The sequence below is a fragment of the Lodderomyces elongisporus genome, chromosome 3 (assembly GCF_030384665.1).
Source record: "Lodderomyces elongisporus chromosome 3, complete sequence".
NCBI lineage: Eukaryota > Fungi > Ascomycota > Pichiomycetes > Serinales > Debaryomycetaceae > Lodderomyces > Lodderomyces elongisporus.
Genome location: NC_083675.1, coordinates 150085 through 168284, shown reverse-complemented (window position 1 = coordinate 168284; position 18200 = coordinate 150085). Strand labels below are relative to the sequence as shown.

Genomic DNA, 18200 nt, shown 5'->3' with positions numbered 1-18200 from the left:
ATCTTGTTGGTAGCAGCATCGTAAACTAAGACTAAGTCTCCTTTCTTGATCGGTACATTAGTGTCATAACGTTTGTCAAAAACTTCCTTCTGATGATCCCGATCGCGGCGTTGAGTTTCCTTAGCAGAGTCTTCCTGTTGTTTACGGAAATAAAACTGACCAACGCGGAACTTGAATAGTTCGTCCTCCGTGTATTGTTGTATATCAGATGGTGTTTGCATCAATGATTGGAGCAGATTATTACCTTCAAATCCAAAAACCAAGTATTGTGGTGTGAATCCCGTACGTTTACGAACCGTAGTACGATCCACCCACAATGCAGCATTCAAAACTTTGCTCAAATTCTTATTCTCTGGAACCAGTTTGATGAATCTGATAAGTCGTTTGTGCGACGCTTCGATCATCCCATTCCCCTGCGGATGGTACGGTACAGAATAAGATGGAGAAATGCCATAATTTGAGAGCAATTGCTGGAGGACCTCATTGTGAAATTCACGACCATTGTCGGTTTTCAAAACACTAAAGGTTCCTACACGAGCAATAAAGTTTGAATAAATAAAGTCGGCTACTGCCTCTGCAGTAACCTTTGGTAAAACCTGAGCTTCGGGCCATCCCAGAAATTCGTCACGTGCAACGACAACAGTAGCGTCACGGAGCTTAACGCAGTCACAGACGATTGTATGAAACATACCAGCCGGGTAGTTCAAGTACAATGGATCCCGCTGCCTAGTTGCAGGTTGGTCCTTTTGACAATAAACACACCGTTTGATATAGTCGGCAAGTCTGCGATAGAGGTTCGGAATGTAGAATCCAGTATTTATTAGATTGAACGTAGTCTCAACTCCTGGGTGACCACGATCTCTATGAGCAAGATTGAATATGTGTTCAACCTGATTGTTCTCATAAACGACGCGTCGAGTGTATGAACCGGTCCGACCTAACTTGTAAAGGATTCCATCATGTAAATAGAACTCTAGTGCGCGGTTGATGAAACGTCTGGCGTCAGCAGGTGCGTTGTGCGAAACGGGAATGGTACGTGCCTCAAGGTACTTTCTAAGCGCTTGAAGTGGGATCTTCTTATAACTGTTATTAGGCTCAGCTTCAATGGTAACAACATTAACTTCTGCTAGTACTTTAGGATCCAACTTCGCCCTAAACTCGGCAATAGCTTCTCTGACCTCATAATGATCAGTCTGCGGAGTAGACGTGTGGCATCGGCTAAGAGCATCGGCAATGATGTTTTTCAGTCCATCAATGTGATGGATCTGATAGTTGAAGGTCCTGATGAAGTTCAACCATTTGTAAACCCGATTTACAAAGTGTGAATTATCGAGTGGTTTATTCATCACAAGGACAAGAGCTTTGTTGTCACAGTACAAATGAATGACCCCAGTAAATCCAAACAAGAGTGGATGGATTGCATCAAACGTCTTATAAATACTGAAAAGTTCCTTTTCGTAAATAGTATAGTTCTTTTCAGAACCATGGAACTTTCCAGAATAGCACAGGACTAGTTTCGATTCTCCAGCCGCATTGGTGTTTTGCAACACACCACCCCAAGAGTCTGTCGAAGCATCAGTGTGGACAGTAATGAGGTCCTTAAAATTAAGGGGTTGGAGAATCGGTTGGTTGGTTAGTACTGTGATGATTTGGTGGAAAAACCGCTTAGTTGTAGGATCCCAATGAATCTGATGCTTGGGTTCCTTCCTTGCTTGATTGACTAAGTTGTAGAGGGGAGCAGTCAACTCAGCATGCCCTACAATCAACTGTCGGTAATAATTGACCAAGCCAAGCAAACTTTCTAGCTGTTTGACCGTGTTAGGGAGTGGGTAATTCAATAATGCATCCACTTGACCCCTAATTAACGTTTTCCCTGCAGGTGAAATATGGTATCCAAGAAAATCACATTCAGGTACAGCGATCTTTAACTTCGCAGGGTTAATCTTCAAGCCAGCATTGGTTAGAAGACGGAACACTTCGACAATCTTATCTAGGTGTTCTCGAACCAGTGAGTCGGTAAGTTCATCTACTTTGGGACCCACGATGGCAATGTCGTCAATAAAACACATCACATCCTTCGCAACTGGGCTCAAAATCTTTTGTAAGATAGAACTAAACTCACTTACTGAATTGATATATCCTTGAGGAAGGACAGCATACTTCAACAAACCTAACGGGCTGTTAAAACTGGTAACATCGCTAGTAGCAGCATCCAATGGTATTTGAAAATACGCATTCTGCACATCAATAGTACTTATAAACCAACAACCACTAATCTCTGTAGTGAGATCATCCACGGAGAGTGGGTGACCCCCTTCCAACTCCACATTTTTGTTGAGTTCCCGAAGGTCAATCAACAATCGATGCCTTCCATCCTTCTTACTTATGAGAAACCATGGGTTCCGATAAGTCGCATCACTATAGACCAATTGCCCCTGTCGTATCATTTCTTGGAGAATCTCTACTGCAGCGGTACGTTTAGATCCTAATGGGATCGATTTCATCCGCCAGTGAACATTCGGATCTCGCAAGTTGATACGAACGGGAGGGTGTATTTCAGGCTTAAGTCTGCCAGGGTCTCCACCTTTAATGTAGAAGACATCAGACACCTCAGCACATTGGTCCACGAAATACCGAATATCATCTTCGCTCGCCCTAGACCCGGTAAATGCAGGTCGAAGCATCTCTGAAAGGGGAGGAATGACGACGGTTTGACTCACTTGGACAGTTGGAAATGAATCGATGTGGTAGTTAGAATCCCCATCGTAACGAATAGGGAATTTATGAATGTTGCCATTCGCGCGGAAACGTAACTCTCGTTTATCACCATCATCAGTAAACCCAATGGAGAGTTTGTGCGCATCTTGGAATGGCAACCCGAGTAGTACCTGACCAACAGGAATTTGCTCGTGCAAATAGAGGATTGCAGGTAAGGAGATGAAATGGACAGTAACATCTAAAAACACTCCCTGAGTAATTGCTTTGGTGTCATTATTAACACCTTGAACAAATACTGGCTGGCTCAAGGGAAAAGGCTTAATTGGTAACCCTTTTAGTGTTTGCGGGTTGATCAAACTCAACTGGGCCGCGGTGTCGTATTTCATTTCTATCCTACGGCCATGTATGGATGCGGGGAAACAGAGTAGTTCTTGAGTGACCCCTGGTTGGTGGTAGCCTGTCGAAGTGGTCGTCAGATTTACTTCAGTAACAACTGGTTTCTTCTTGAACTTGGCAATACCATCCTTAAGGGCTTTCTGCAAAACATCTCTGTCAACCAACATAGCTTTAGTACTTTCTCTCATCATGGCTCGAGCATCATCGTGCATTCCCAAATACTTCGAAAGATCCATAAACACGAAGAAGTTATGTTTCATGGCATCTTTGAATGCAGCCTGTTTGTCTAGTATGGTCAATTTACTAGTACGTACTCGGCGCTGACTTTTCCGCTGTGGATCAGTGGAATCGTCAGCAAGGTGGTGTGGTTGGTCGGACGTTGCACTTAATTTGGCAAGCTCATCTAGCTGATTCTCTCTCAAGATGTCTTCGACACTAAAGAGTTTAATTGAATCGTCAGCCACTGGGGAGTCAACTCCATCATCAGCGGTAGCATTTGCCTGTTCCTCATTAAGTGGTTCATTAACAACAACGTCAGATTTCACCTTAGGCACTTCTTCTTGAGGGTGACTCATCATGTTTCCATTCTCCTGTGGCGTAGAAGTCTGTTCAATTCCTTTTCCTTCGGATAGGAATAACTTTAACTCTTCATCAGGATCTACGGTGTCCTCCATGGCTAGGTTTTCTAATTCCCTATCCATTGTCAGTGCGGAGGGTTCGAACCGAATACCAGCCGAGCTAGGTTCTTCATACTCGTAGTCTGGGTCTACGTCTATGTTTTCATCTGGAAACTGGAGTTCCAGGAATGGTAAATGTGAGTCATAGGGTGGAGACTGCTCTCCGATCGGCGGGGACTCAGTGTCTAATTCCCGTCGGGACTCCTGCATAGATTGCTCTGTTACAGGGCTAGGTGCGCTTTCACGCTCCACTCTCTCCATCTCCTGCCGTTGTCTAACTGCTGCATTGAGTTGCTGTTTCACCTTATCAGCCTTCAACTTATTGTGAGCATCTTTTCGCGAGCTAGGGAGATGGGCTTTCTTCGCAGTCCAATCCTTCACTACCTTCTTAGCAGATTGAGCATTGGCTGCGTGCACCAAGTAAACCGGGACGTCATCAATCATGATGGGTCCGGGTTTAATCACTTCATCTATTGAATCAGACATTATATGAGAATTAGATTGCATCACTTCTGTCGGTAATCGTTCGTGGTGGGTATTTTCTCTAGAGTTACTAGTGACTGTACTCTTAGGAATAACCTCTACCTCCATAACTTGTGCTGCCTTGGACTTACTTTGTTGGGGGCGTGCGATGCCTCGCATTAGAACTTAGAGATTTCAAGCTCAGGTGTTTTAAAAGGGGACACTTATAGAAATCCATGACCAACGGTTCACCGTTTGCTAAGTAATACTTCCCATCGACTTTCTTTACCAACTTTTCATCCAAAGCAGTCACCAATAAGTGGCAACTATCAACAGTGTGTCTGTACTTTCCACAAAAATTACATTTAGTAGTCTTTTGTGATTTGTCACCTTTAGACACCAGTGTAGTACCGGCATCTTTTTCTTCGTCATCTGAGATAAGATGCATCCTCGTTTGAAATGTTGCATTAACAGCATCCCAGATCCTCTCAAATGTCAAATCGTATGATTTGACACCTTGAATGATTTTATCGTTAGGTTTATTCTTGAGGAGTCCAAGGCCAATCTTTATGATCGACGCATCTTCAAACGTGACTATTGGTCCAGTCCTTCCCGGCTTTTCGATTTTAACTTCCGGGGTCATATACATGATTATTTGATCCATGACACTACCCATCCTTTCGAAAAGGGTCTTAAAGATTGAGATCCATGTTTCCTGTGCTAGGTGAGATGTATTGGTGATCCTCAAATACTTTTTGACAGCAATACCAATAATGGTCATTTTCACTCTAGGATTATGTTTCTTTTTCAAAGCATCATGGATAGCAGTCATAACATCAGTAACTTGGTTCGTTTCTGGAGGAGTGCCCCCATTGCCCAAGATAGGTAAGTAATCAACCACCGGTTGTTCAAAGGGGCCCTCACTCTTACATGACATCTCAATCATGTCCTTCAACGACTCTGACTTCGTCAAATTAGCTCCGTTCCTTAACTCATTAATGATGAGCTTATCAGGAACACCGTAGGTGTGTTTGTGCCACAAAACCGACTTTAACCAGAACATGAAACCTTCCTCATCGGAGAACTTCAAAGGGACACGTTTTGCAATGTCATACTGACCGAGTGCCATATTGTCATTTTGAGTTCTCCCTTGTTTGGCAAGGAGTTTGTCGTAGTACGCCATGAATGCCTTTTCGACAGCTATGTCTGGGACTCGAATGTATGGAATTACCCTGACGTCTTCCCCATGAGGGTACCTCTGTCTTGCCTCGTTTATGATTTGACAAGCTTCTTCATGGCCTTCAACCCAGAATCCGCTATGGACTACTTCTCCATGGTAAAGGATACCATCGTAAGATGCAACAGATCTATCAGATCCATAAGCACTAGGAGTACCACTTTGACGGGATTGGTGAGTCAAGGGTGAAGCGAGTGAGTGTGGCCTCGAGGTAGGGAAGTTACGTCCTGGTGAAAATGTGTGTTCTTCCGGATGAACTTTCATTTGCACGTCAGTTGGCAGGGTTATGCTGTTGTTATCATCCGAAATCTGGGCCTTGTTAGCCTCATCGTTCCTAGCTGGTACAGGAGTGCTAAGTTGCGGGACTGTTTGAATCATAGCGGCTTTAAACATAGCAGTCATTTGTTTCATCTGCTCTTGCATCATCATCATCTCAGATTTCAAGTCTAAGATCTCGTTAATCTCAACCTGATTTATTTGAGGAGCTTCTGTCCTTTTCAAACCAGGAGATTCATCTTCACCTTCGCTCATATCGGCTCTTCCCGAGGTAGAAATAGACTGCCCGGAAATTGAAGATGAGTCGACACCAGCAAGGTCTGGTTTACTTGGACCAGGGTTGATACTCCTTGGAGTAGGATTAGAGGTCTTAGAATCTTTTGTTGAAGATGACATTTGTAGTAGAAGTTTTTCAAGTTTTTGGAATAATATTTTGCTTGAATGTAATATGTGATATACTTGGTGTTAAACTTTTTGGTGAAATGTTTTTATGGTAGATAAACCCTTTGTTCCAAATTATCAAGGGTTTCGTTCAATCAATCTCGGGAATACTTATAGTTCTCGTCACGCGAGTAAGAGGTCGTGGACAACAATTTTTGTTGAGTAGGGTGAAAATTTTTCACCAGCGCATAGTCGTGTATCCTGGCCTCATCTTAAAAATTTTGTCGACAATAAATGAGTGCCTCGGATTTGACTCCTCCTATATAGCAGGCGCTAAGTCAGTATCTCTAATAAAGTGATGATTGAACGACCTATTGAAACACTGTAGTTTCATAATAATAATTGGTTGCTTCTTTCGGGATGCAATTCTGTCTTTCTCTCAAGATGCTATATAGTCTTTCTTGCGAGATGCAATTTAGTCTTTCCCTCGGTAGTTACCATCTCCGCCGTTTTTATCTGGTGTAATTCTACCTCACCGATAACCCGTGTAGTTTGTTTAGTCTGCTACCATCATACTCAGATGAGTCCGTAGACAGTAATGATGATTTCTTAAACGCTGCTTTAACGGTGCTTATTTACCTTCTAGAATGTAATAAGTCTTTTTTAAAAAAATGATATAAACCCAAATTAGGGATGTGGTCATTATCCTAAAAATACTTTCCTCGATCTTTGCACCAATTGAGGGTAGCCACCTATACCCGTGCAATCTTCGGTACTCGTTTCAACGCCATGTCTATCACACGTACAGCCTTCAAACTATAGCCAAGTCAGCAGACACGACTCTATTCGGTCTATAGTTGCACTCTGTCTAACGTCTACAACCTTCGCCCTTTGTCAACTGATGGGTGAATATTCCATCATAAAGTGTTGACAGTATACGCTATTTGATATTTTCTGGTGTAGTCTCGGATACGTCCCGATGACTACGATGCATTATGTTCCATTGGACTAAACTCGCATAGTTCTCCAATGAGGAGTAGCTCCTCCTTTAAACTGTAGTTCACAATAGTGAAGCTATTAATTCGTGGATAGGAGATTTACTCTTCCACAGGTCCTTCTCATAAATGATATTGACCAAATGTTGAAATGCCAAGGTATTGAAATGTCATGATCATTCAATATCCTGGTCGACAATACTGCTTAACAGTAGCCTCAACCAATGTATCAATTACTTGAAATATTAGGTAACCATATCAAATCATTCAAACAACATGATTTGCAAGGATTTGAGGTCCTCACTCTGGTCGCCATTCTGTCGCATAGCACTGTCACAAGTAACAAGTGTACGACTGCTGAGCATCGGTTTGAGCTGGTAGCTCACCGATACCAGCGGTTTGAGTTCGTGACTTGATAGGCTATATTCCAACTAAGTGTAATTGTCAATGATCGCACCTATAAAGGTCTCAATGCTCATAAGTTAAGAGAGTAAATTGTCTCATACAAAGTCACTAGTAAGGAGAATCGTGAGAGTATACACTCTGCACGTTCACCTAGTGATTTGTGTTCAATGTAGTTGACCGTATAAAATCTATATTTTACCGATATTTCTATATAATAGTGATAAGTTAATTTTACCACTTCTCGTTCCTATTTATATAAACTCATCTTGTTTGAAGTTTCAAGTTTCCTATGTCGTGCAATATTCTCCAAATATTCACTTAGCGGAAACGAGGGCACAGAGCGTCCAATGTGTGTCGCACTGTGACAACATGTAGTAGAAATAGAATGATGGTGTTTTAATTTCTCAACTGCTACTAAAAGTGGATAAACTACAGCACTCTATTGAACGTTTGTAATGTAATGTAGGGTAATGTTAAGGGCTATATGTGGTGGAGTTTATTGTAAACAATTGGTGGGGTTTGGGTATATTGATGTATTGCTGAAACATATAGTAGGTGGCGTCCCATCTGGCAAAAATAAATTAAATAAAAATAAAAAAAATAAAAACTAAAATAAATTTTTTTATTAAGAGAAAACAGAAATTGGAATTGCTGCTGCTGCTGCTACCGGATCATCTCAAAAGAGAAAAAAAAATAAAAAAATAAAAAGAAGAAAAAGAAATGCGCCAAAACATCCAAAGTAATATCTCAAGCATCTCTCATCTACACTTTTTTTCATTCCAGGGAAAGTCTAGCGAGCTTCTCTAATCAACCAAAACAAAAAAACAAAACAAAACAGGCAAGTACATGCAATCTACAGCTCGGTTGTGAACCTTCTTTCCAAATTACCAAATAACCATCTATCTTTCATAAACATTCGTTATCTCCACTTTTTGTTTTCCTTTGTATTTTTTTTTTGCCCAACATCTTAGTTTCTGCAAAATAAAAATATTAAAAAAAAAAAAGATTAATGTAATGTTAATACTACAATACTATTATTTTTTTCTATTTTAGTTCTTTACTTTGACTTATTTTTTCATGAGCCCTATTTCGGAGTTTAGTGATGACGATACCTATAAGATTAAGCGTGTAGCGAGGTGTTTGTGTTATTTTATGAAATTTGTATATGTAAATGTGTGCACAGACACACACACACTACGTAATATTAGCCATCTCTTTCTCTTTCTCTTTCTCTTTTTATTTTTATTTTTATTTTTTTATTTTTTTATTTATTTTCAATGTGCTTTTGCATCCTTTGGCTCATACCCCAAACCTTTTGAGTCTCACGAATATGAATCAATAATTTTTTTGTAATCTCATTCTTTCCTTCTTATCTTTCGACTTTATTACTTTTGTAATTTTAAATTTTAAATTTTTCTTTTTCATTCCTTCACTCCTTCATTTATATTAAAGTCACCTGGATTTCCCCTTTATTTTCTAGGTTTTTGTCTTTGTTTTGATTTACATCTACACTTGGGTTATACCTGTTTAACAATAAAAAAACAACAAATATATTCAATTAACCATCTTGACCACCATTCCCATATTCACCTACATCTAACTAATAATAATTTTTTATCCTTCATTGCCACTTAATTAATTATTTATTTATTCATTTATTCATTTGACAAAAGGTATCAAAGTTTCAACCAGAGTCTATTGCTATATATACATTTTATAAAACATGGCACAATCGATAAATCCGGTTAAGCTGACAAGCACACACTATGAAGTTGAGCAACGCAGTGTTGAAAAGTTTGAAATTGACGACAATGTCCTGCTCTCGTCACAGTCCAAGACATCTAGAACTGGCTCTTCACCCTTTCAGAATTATTACTACTCGGTATTGGATGGTTTTAAACGTGCACCACCAGTAACAGAGGCAGGTGCCGACCGTCAAAAGGCTATTTCCAAGTTTGAATTGCGTTTGATGTCGTTGTCAACTGGTTTGGGTACTGGTTTGCTCGTGGCTGCAGGAAGTAAATTGCGTATGGCTGGTCCTGCTGGTGTGCTTATTGCATATGCCATCACTGGTCTTGCAATGTTGGCACCAATGATTAATTCATTATCAGAATTGACTATTGCATATAGTGGATTGCCTGGTGGGTTCCAATCTTACTACTCCAAGTTTATTGATGAGAGTTTGGGTTTTGCATTGGGATGGAACTATGCTTTCCAATGGTGTTGTGTTATTAGTTTGGAATTGGTTACAGCAGCAATGACTATCAAGTTTTGGACCACCACAATTAATCCAGATGTATGGGTCACCATCTTTTTAGTGTTTGTTGTGTTTATCAATTTTGGTGGTGCAAAGATGTACTCGGTATTTGAAAGTGTTTTTAACTCTTGTAAAGTGTTGATGCTTTGTGGGTTTGTTATTTTTGGATTGATTATTGATGTTGGTGGTGGACCACAAGGTTTTATTGGTGGTAGATATTACCATGATCCTGGTGCATTTACCTCATTTAAAGGTTTGGCCTCAGTATTTGTTACTGGTGCTTTTTCGTTGGGTGGTTCAGAGTTTATTTCATTATCGGCTAGTGAAACCAAGAATCCACGCCATTCTATTCGTGCAGCTTCCAAATTGGTTTATGTCAAAGTTGTGATTTTGTTTCTTGGATCGTTGACGTTTGTTGGTTTATTGGTTCCATATAATTCTGATAGATTGATGGGTTCGGGTGATGCAGCTACGCATGCCTCGCCCTATGTGTTGGCTGCTGAGTTGCATGGAGTCAAGGTTCTTCCACATATTATCAATGCAGTTATTTTAATTTCGGTTACATCGGTGGCTACTGCTGCCATGTATAGTTCTCCAAGATTGATGCAGTCGTTGGCTGAACAGGGACTTGCACCCAAATGGATGAATTATATTGACAAGAGAGGAAGACCATTGACTGCATTGATTGTTACTGTGATTTCGAGTTTATTTGCCTTTATTGCTGCTTATGATAAAGAAGAAACGGTTTTCACTTGGCTTTTATCCATTTCAGGTATTTCGTTTGTGCTTTGTTGGTTGTTTATTTGTGTTTGTCATGTGAGGTTTAGACAGGCTTTGAAGTATAATGGTATTCCATTGAGCTCGTTGGCCTACCGTTCGCCAACTGGTGTTTGGGGTTCGTATGTTGCCATTCTTATCAATTCGCTTATATTGATTGCGCAGTTTTGGACTAGTTTGTTTCCTGCGGGAGATGCTGATGCCAATAATTTCTTTGAGAATTATCTTGGTGCACCAGTGTTTTTGTTATGTTATATTGTGCACAAGGTGTGGACCAGGAACTGGAAGTTGGGTAAAAAGGTGCTGGACATTGATGTCAATAAGGATAGGGTGATTTATGATCCTGAGATTTTGGAGTTGGAGAATGAAGAGGATAAGGAGAGGTACAAGAGAGCTCCATTTTGGAAGAAGGCATTGATTGTCTGCTTTGATTAAAGAAAGAGAAAAAGAAAAGAAAAAATAATATTGGAGTGTGAGGACTAGACAGTAACTGGAGGATTGGAGGATTGGAGACTAGAGACTAGAGACTGGTTACAATGTTGAATAGTGCAAGTGATATTTTGTTTTATGTTAAATTTCTATTTGTCACATATTTGACTAAGTGTGTGTGTATGTATGTTTGTGTGTGTACTATTAGAATCTTTTAGAATTGATGATACAATCTGTATTTCTTTTAAATGGTTGGTGTTTCGTGTCTGATGTTGAATGGTCATCAGTTACCAGTTACACAACATCCTATACCCTGTGTGTCTTTCTTTGTTTGTTTATCCATTTGTCAAGTGTTGGCAAAAAAAAACAAAAGTGTATGTTTATTTTGCAAAAGCTAAATCTGTTAGTGAAGTGGCTCTGACAAGGTTTTTGCAAATTTCTCCTCTGCATTTGCCGTAACTGCACTTGCAACCAAAAGACGCGTCTTATAAAAGAGACTTATATATATATATATATATATATATATATACGCTATAAACTGTTGCCAGTTGGTGTCTAGAGTACATCAGAAAAAAAACAGAGAGAAAGAGTGTGTGTGTAAATGGAGTACTTTTGAGTGTTGCCAGGACTACTCAATGCATGCACTCGAGGTTGGGGTAAGTCCTCGAGTGACTCAATGGAGTGGTGCCCAATAAATAAATAAATGATAATGAATACTAAAGAGTGTGTGGGTGTTGTTCTTTGTTCTGTATTCAAGAGGCTGGATATAGATACACAACAACAAGTAAGAAGATGGCTCTCTTACTTTAGGGTCTTTATTTGTTCTTAATTCACGTTTTAAGGTTTTATCAACTAAAACTGAAGATGAAAAAAAAAAAAAAAATTGAATGTGGATGGTGAGAGAGGGGAAGAGGTAGAGGAAGAGGAAGAGGTAGAGGAAGAGGAAGAGGTAGAGGGAAGATAATGGTGGAGCTAAGTGTTTATATTATTTCTCCTGTGATTAAACAGAATAGAAGAATTGGAAATGATTTGTCAAACATTGACTGTCTTATAGCCAGTATCAATAACAACATTGGAATACAGACATTCTAAGTAAACTCTTTATAAAAAAAAGGAGGTGTTAGGAACCTCTCCCTGTCAAATACCTTGTCTTCACATATAAAGACTGTATCACTTCATCTTAAATAGGGAGAAAAAAAGAAAAATTTTTCAATTTTATTTTACACTCATGATTTTTTTTCTACATGTTCAATTTTTATTTGTTTATAAATCCTGATTCAGGGGGTAAGAAGGGGAAGGGGAAGAGTGGGGAAGAGGGTGAAGATTGAGGCGGAAGATTGAGGCGAGGCGGAGGCATGGCTGGATCATGCTTGACCAAACAAAGGAAAACAACAACAACATTAACATTAGCATTACCTTAAGCGAGTCTTAGTTAATTACGTATTAGCTGCAGGACAATAGTCGTAGATGGCTGATTGGCATTTTCAATTTGGGAAAGAATTAAAAGGAAAGAAAAGAGAGAGTGATAAAAGAAATTCAATAAAGATTTATGAAACTTTACAATATTGTGGGAAACCTAGAACAAAAAACATTATGAGGCTCGTACAATTTGTATTGGTCTATTGTCTATCTTGGTCTATCTGTTTTGGTCTATTGTATGTTTTGGTCTAGTCTGTGGATGAAGGAGTTGAGGATATCAAGTCGCGTGTGTACATTTAAAAGAGGAGAAGAGATGCTTCAATCTTAGTTCATACGTTTGATTCAACACAAGAAAAGAAAATAACATCCCCTTGTTTCGATCTTTCAAATGTTGTTTTTTTCTTCTCTTGTAAGATCAAATTGTGTGTGGTCCTTTCACTTCACTCTGTTTATGGTTTAAAGTACTTGGCAAAGATTAATAAGTGTGAGTGTGTGTGTGGCGAATCCACAAGTATATAGGCTAAAGGGGAAATTGCAGACGTGTGTGTGTGTGTGTGTGTATACATTATTGGTTATATCCACTTTGCTTTTGTCTTTCTCTATATTGCACACTCTATTGGACCCTAGTTGTTATTGGTGTGCAAATGTGACTCTCCTCCCCGGAGTGTGTCGCGTGTCTGTGTGTCGCGTGTCTGCTTATATATATATATATATATATATATATATTTATATGGCAGCGTATATCTAGCGAGAGTAGTTACGATTTAGCCGAGCGGAGGGGGGGGAAGGTTGGAGATTAAACATTCATCATATTAATATATCTATATACATATTGATCAGCTCTACTGTATCTACACACACTCTCTCCCCTCCCCACCCCTCCAAACACTTTTTTTCTTTTACTAAAAAGAACATGGAAATCGAATTGAGTAGCATAAATATTTCGTATACTCCACACGCACTATAATAACCAAAGAATATTGGTTGAGAAAGCGGAGAAACAAAAAAAAGAAACATGTTTATACAAAAATAGATGAGACTCGAAACAAAAGTTCCTATTTGAATTTAGAGATGGATCATCGATGTTGTCAATTGGTCGTGAGAGGAGAAAGGAGATGTTACGCGAGGAGAAAGCAATGCAAGATCCAAAAGGTGTTTGAGAGTGGGGGAAGGGGAGGTGTAAAAAAATTGGGCGGTTTTATAAAACATTGAGTATTGTTTTGTATTTACGATTTGTTTAAACACATAGACACATAGACAATACAATATAGTATGCCTAGATTTAATTAAAAAAAGAAACGGACATTTATTCTCATTTTCAATTTCAATTTCAATTTTTATTTTAATTTCAATTTTATATTTATTTATTTATTTGTTTTTGCAACCAATATTGCATTTGCAAAGAAAAATAGATAAATAAATGAGTAGCCAAATAGAGGCTACAGGTACGAAATGTACATGCTAATGGTTGGTTATATTGCATCAGGTTTAAAATAGAAAAAAAAAAAAGAGAGGGAGGAGAGGATTTGAAAAAGATGGGGTACACGAAGGAAGATACGAAATTTATATATAAATAACCCATTGAATCCAGTAAAAATGGTCCAATGCCAGTACTATTATTACTACTACTACTACTAGATATAAAACTATAAGTACAAAAACCACAGTATCAGTCACACATTCACCAAAGTTGCAACAACTTGGAATTGGCAAAACACTTTTTTTTACAACAATGAATAACCAAGAACTTGTTTCAGACCTCCAGAATCTACTTCGACAAATATCAAACCAATCATCAGTAAAGTTCATGCTCTTTACGGAGTCAATGCACTCATTATCTTCCTCTTCTTCCACCTCCTCCCCCACCACTTGCTTTCACAATTCAGTGTCGTCAGAATGCGAGATTCACCACTCCTCCCACTTTAACCAAAAACAAGTTGAGGGAATCAAAGAAGTGTTGAGTAGTGCTACCCTAGCCACCATCAAACCCACCTTGTGCCAAATGAGAACCATAAAAATCTACAAACACCAACACCCAACAGCACTAATCAAACAATACCGCGACTTGTTCAACTCCTTATCACAAGTAATATGCAAGGAAGTAGCCAAAGCCTGGATCAAAATAATCGAACCTTATAAACAAGCATTGTTCCCCTACCGTGACTACAACTTGTCGAGACCATCGTGGTGGCCACCACACGTCAACCACATCGAACCCGACCACTTGGATAAATTTGGTAGGGTTGAAGTATTGATCAATATATTGAGACATCCCAAGTTTGACTTGCGCGAAGTGGATTTAAGAATGTTTGCTAAAAAACCCATTATACAATCCATTCTCAAGGAAATATTGTACCTCGCAATATACGATCGCTTATATTTCAATATTACGAGTGGAAAAAAACAAGATGATGAACATGATAATGAAGATACAGGCTTACTCAACATGGTTGGCAAAGAAGAAGAAAGGAAACTTTTAGATAAAGCATACATAACAATCTTGACCAGCGATTTAAGAAGCAACGGAACCGATGAGTTAATAATGTGCTCGAAAGTAAAGGAAGAACACTTGAACCATGATTGTTTTACATTGAACTATAGTCAACAACAACAACAACAACAACAACAACAACAACAAGAGGATAATGATGGCTGTCTCAACACTGAATTTAATCAAAAATTGAAAGAGAATAAGAAACAACAAGCGGTTTGGAAACCTACTAAAGTGGTAAAAAAATGCTCAAAAAAGAGAAAAACATTAACTAGATCAACTTCAACTTTAACTTCAAACAATGAAGTTTTGGCAAAAGATATTGTTGATGTAAAGAAAAAAAACACCAATAAATGCAACAATATAAAACTTGAACAGAACCAAAGTTTCAATAAAAACGGGAATAATAATAATCAGGAAGTTGATAACCAAACCACAACATTAAACTATGATGGTAGTTCTGAATCAAGTGAATATGGTTCTCGTTGTAATTCTCTTTTGGTAGTTGGTTGCACTCGTCAAAATTCAAACCGCCACTCTGAATTTCTCGAATGTTATGGTCAAGAAATTAGAGATAACAATAGAAACAGAAATGAAAATGAAAATGGAAATAAAAATAAAAATGAAAATGAAAATGGAAATGAGAATGAGAATAAAAATAAAAGTGCAATAGCAAACTCAAAATTGGTAACAGTCAAATTGGAAAAAGACCATATAGTGGAAAATACTGATGTGGAATTTGCCGCCTCTTTTCAAATTACTGCAAACCTGGATGTTTATGATACAAATATTGAAGGTGCTATATCGGCAATTGACCAACACTTACAAGAAACGTGCCCCCCATTTAAGGATCATAAAATATGTCATGCCGATAACAGTGTAATAATCTCACCAACACTAAGCAGCACTTCAACACGCTTAGATCTTGTTAGTGATGCCAATTTAAGTTTGAGTTTTTCTAGATCAATTTATAAGGAAGAAATCGGAGATAACGTATTTGAAGATAACAACAAACCCAATGGTTTATATTTTGACCTTAGCTCGTCGTCTGATGAAATGCTCTATGAATATGCAAACGAAAACTTTGACCCTCAATTTGCGCTTCTGGAAGTGTTGCTGGAGGTGCTGCTGGAAGTACCCGACAATGAAGGATATACTCCCTACGAGTTTAACTTTGCCTAACTTTATTCTTTACAGCATTACTGTGTTTTTTTTTTACCCCAAATTTTAATTTTACGAAGAAACGAATTACAAAAGTTGCTTGGATTTAAAGATTAGTTTTTTTACTCGATTTTTTTGCGCTGGCTGCAAAGAAACGAATAAAGGTATTTTTTGGTCTGCTTTATTTTAACTTCGAATTTACAATATTTATTCAATACAAAAGAGAATAAGAAAAGAAGGAAAAAAAGAAAAAAATAAAGAAGCCATATATACATGTTTAAAATAGTTTGTTTTTTGTTTTTATTAGATTGACTTTCTACACGTTGTTTAGTTTTAATTCAAATTTTTTAATAGTTTGTTTTTTTTTCAGTTCATTGTTGGTATAACAAAAATGTATAACGTATAAATTGAACTTTTTGATTTTTGCTTTTTTGCAACCAAAGCAATCTCTACATACACAAATTGCAGTTGTTTCCTTCCCACCAAGCATATACACAAACACAAACACAAACACAAACACAATTACAAATACTTTTATACCTATCACATTTGCAACCATCATATCACTAAAATTACAAACTAATAAATATCAATAAAGAAAAGAATAAGAACAAAAAAAAACTTTGTGTTTCTCTAAACATTATAAAAAACTTTAAATAAGGTCCACTTTCCGTTACTTTTAAATTCTAACCAGTTTCTTTATCACTTTTCGTTGGGTGTAGAAGAGTACTGTACATGATACAAATTCCTGAACTATTCTTATTCCTGCTATTAGTTTGCTTCCTAATCATACTCGACACTTTCAAGTCCATTATATCGTATTTCACTTACACAAATGACAAACACTGAAGACACCTCCGCTTCCCATAGGTCAAAAGCCAACGGAACGGCACACTCGCCAAATACTCCAAATTCACCAAACTCGCCAAACTCACCAAGAGAGTCTAACCCTACACAAGTTGCTCAACTGATAAGTCCTCCAAAATTGCTTACACCTTCTCATTTGAGAAACTATCCGCTAGTCAAGACTGGAGCAGACGCTATACATTGGGTGCCCGGAGGCGATATTGTTCTCAACACCAGCAAAAACACCGTGCATTTCATCCGCTCCTTTCAACCGTTCAAATATGTTATCGAGACAAGTGATCGTTTGTCCAACTCAATGTTGGACACATTGGACAATTGGGTACCTACTTTGCAAACCATTGAGAGCCGAGACATCACTGACCCAGTCACCGTGCCCGTTATTGCTGCAGTAGATAGTTTGCAACATAAGTTGCAAGACGTTAATGCAACTGTAAATCGCACAATTGTGGAACCAATGAATAAAAATGTCATTGAGCCCACAGTAACCAAACTTGCTGACGCAAAACAAGGGTTTCAGCATATGATATACAAAGAGGAAATCACAGTTGAAGAAATAGCGGCAAGTCAAGCTAACCCCAATGCAAACTTGGAAAATGAAAATGGTGAGAATGGTGAAATTGATGAAAATGGTGAGAATAGTGAGGATAGCGGAAATATTACAAGTGAACACTATGCAAAACCCAAGGAAACTAACGCACAAGATGCACACACAAACGAGTTTGCTAGAACATTTAAACTTATGGGCAATTTAATTTCAAGAGAAGGAAAAAGCGACGTAAAGGAGAAAGACAAAGACAAGGAGAAAGATATAGATGCAGGAAGGGCAAATGGGAAGGAGAAAGCAAAATAAACAAACAAAGTTAGACGTTGAGTGTGATGAAGATGGTATTGGGACTACTGTTACTGCTGTTACGGCTGCTATTGCTGTAGCTGCTACTAATAATGGTGGGGGCTTGCTTGCAAATAAAAATAAATTGATCCTTTATACTTGTAGCCTGCTAATATTGCTAGCTAAAAGGTACAACTAAATATTGAAATAATTGACAAGGATATAGCTAGAGTTTTGTAATCTACCAACGAAATGGTAAGTACTAATGATAACCCGTTCCTTCTTTGTTTCATTACTTCCATTCCCAAAATTTCATTTTCATTAACTTTTTAGTCTTTTCTCCTCTGCTTCTTCCCCCCCCCCCCCCCACCTCCTCGCCTCTTTGTTTCCTTGATTATCTGAAAATTTGAATTTGCCGTGCAT

At 38.4% G+C, this 18200-nt stretch overlaps 4 protein-coding genes across 4 annotated transcripts; 3 read left to right on the top strand and 1 right to left on the bottom strand. All coding sequences in view use genetic code 12, as the record gives it.

Annotated features, from left to right (window-relative positions):
• Positions 1–4401: 4401 nt before the first annotated feature.
• PVL30_002394 (uncharacterized protein) lies at positions 4402–6162 on the bottom strand (the record flags this gene model as incomplete). Its single annotated transcript, XM_061119366.1, has 1 exon — positions 4402–6162. One exon carries the CDS (start codon positions 6160–6162, stop codon positions 4402–4404), a length of 1761 nt encoding a protein of 586 aa, XP_060975349.1.
• Positions 6163–9270: 3108 nt separating this feature from the next.
• Positions 9271–11016, top strand: GNP1_1 (amino acid transporter; the record flags this gene model as incomplete). The annotated part of the gene is made up of 1 exon (XM_001523401.1): positions 9271–11016. One exon carries the CDS (start codon positions 9271–9273, stop codon positions 11014–11016), a length of 1746 nt encoding a protein of 581 aa, XP_001523451.2.
• A 3415-nt stretch (positions 11017–14431) lies between these two features.
• On the top strand, positions 14432–16102 carry PVL30_002392 (uncharacterized protein; the record flags this gene model as incomplete). Its single annotated transcript, XM_001523400.2, has 1 exon — positions 14432–16102. The coding sequence occupies one exon, from the start codon at positions 14432–14434 to the stop codon at positions 16100–16102; it is 1671 nt and encodes a 556-aa protein (XP_001523450.2).
• An 814-nt stretch (positions 16103–16916) lies between these two features.
• Positions 16917–17798, top strand: PVL30_002391 (uncharacterized protein; the record flags this gene model as incomplete). The annotated part of the gene is made up of 1 exon (XM_001523399.1): positions 16917–17798. The coding sequence occupies one exon, from the start codon at positions 16917–16919 to the stop codon at positions 17796–17798; it is 882 nt and encodes a 293-aa protein (XP_001523449.2).
• Between the last annotated feature and the right edge of the window lie 402 nt (positions 17799–18200).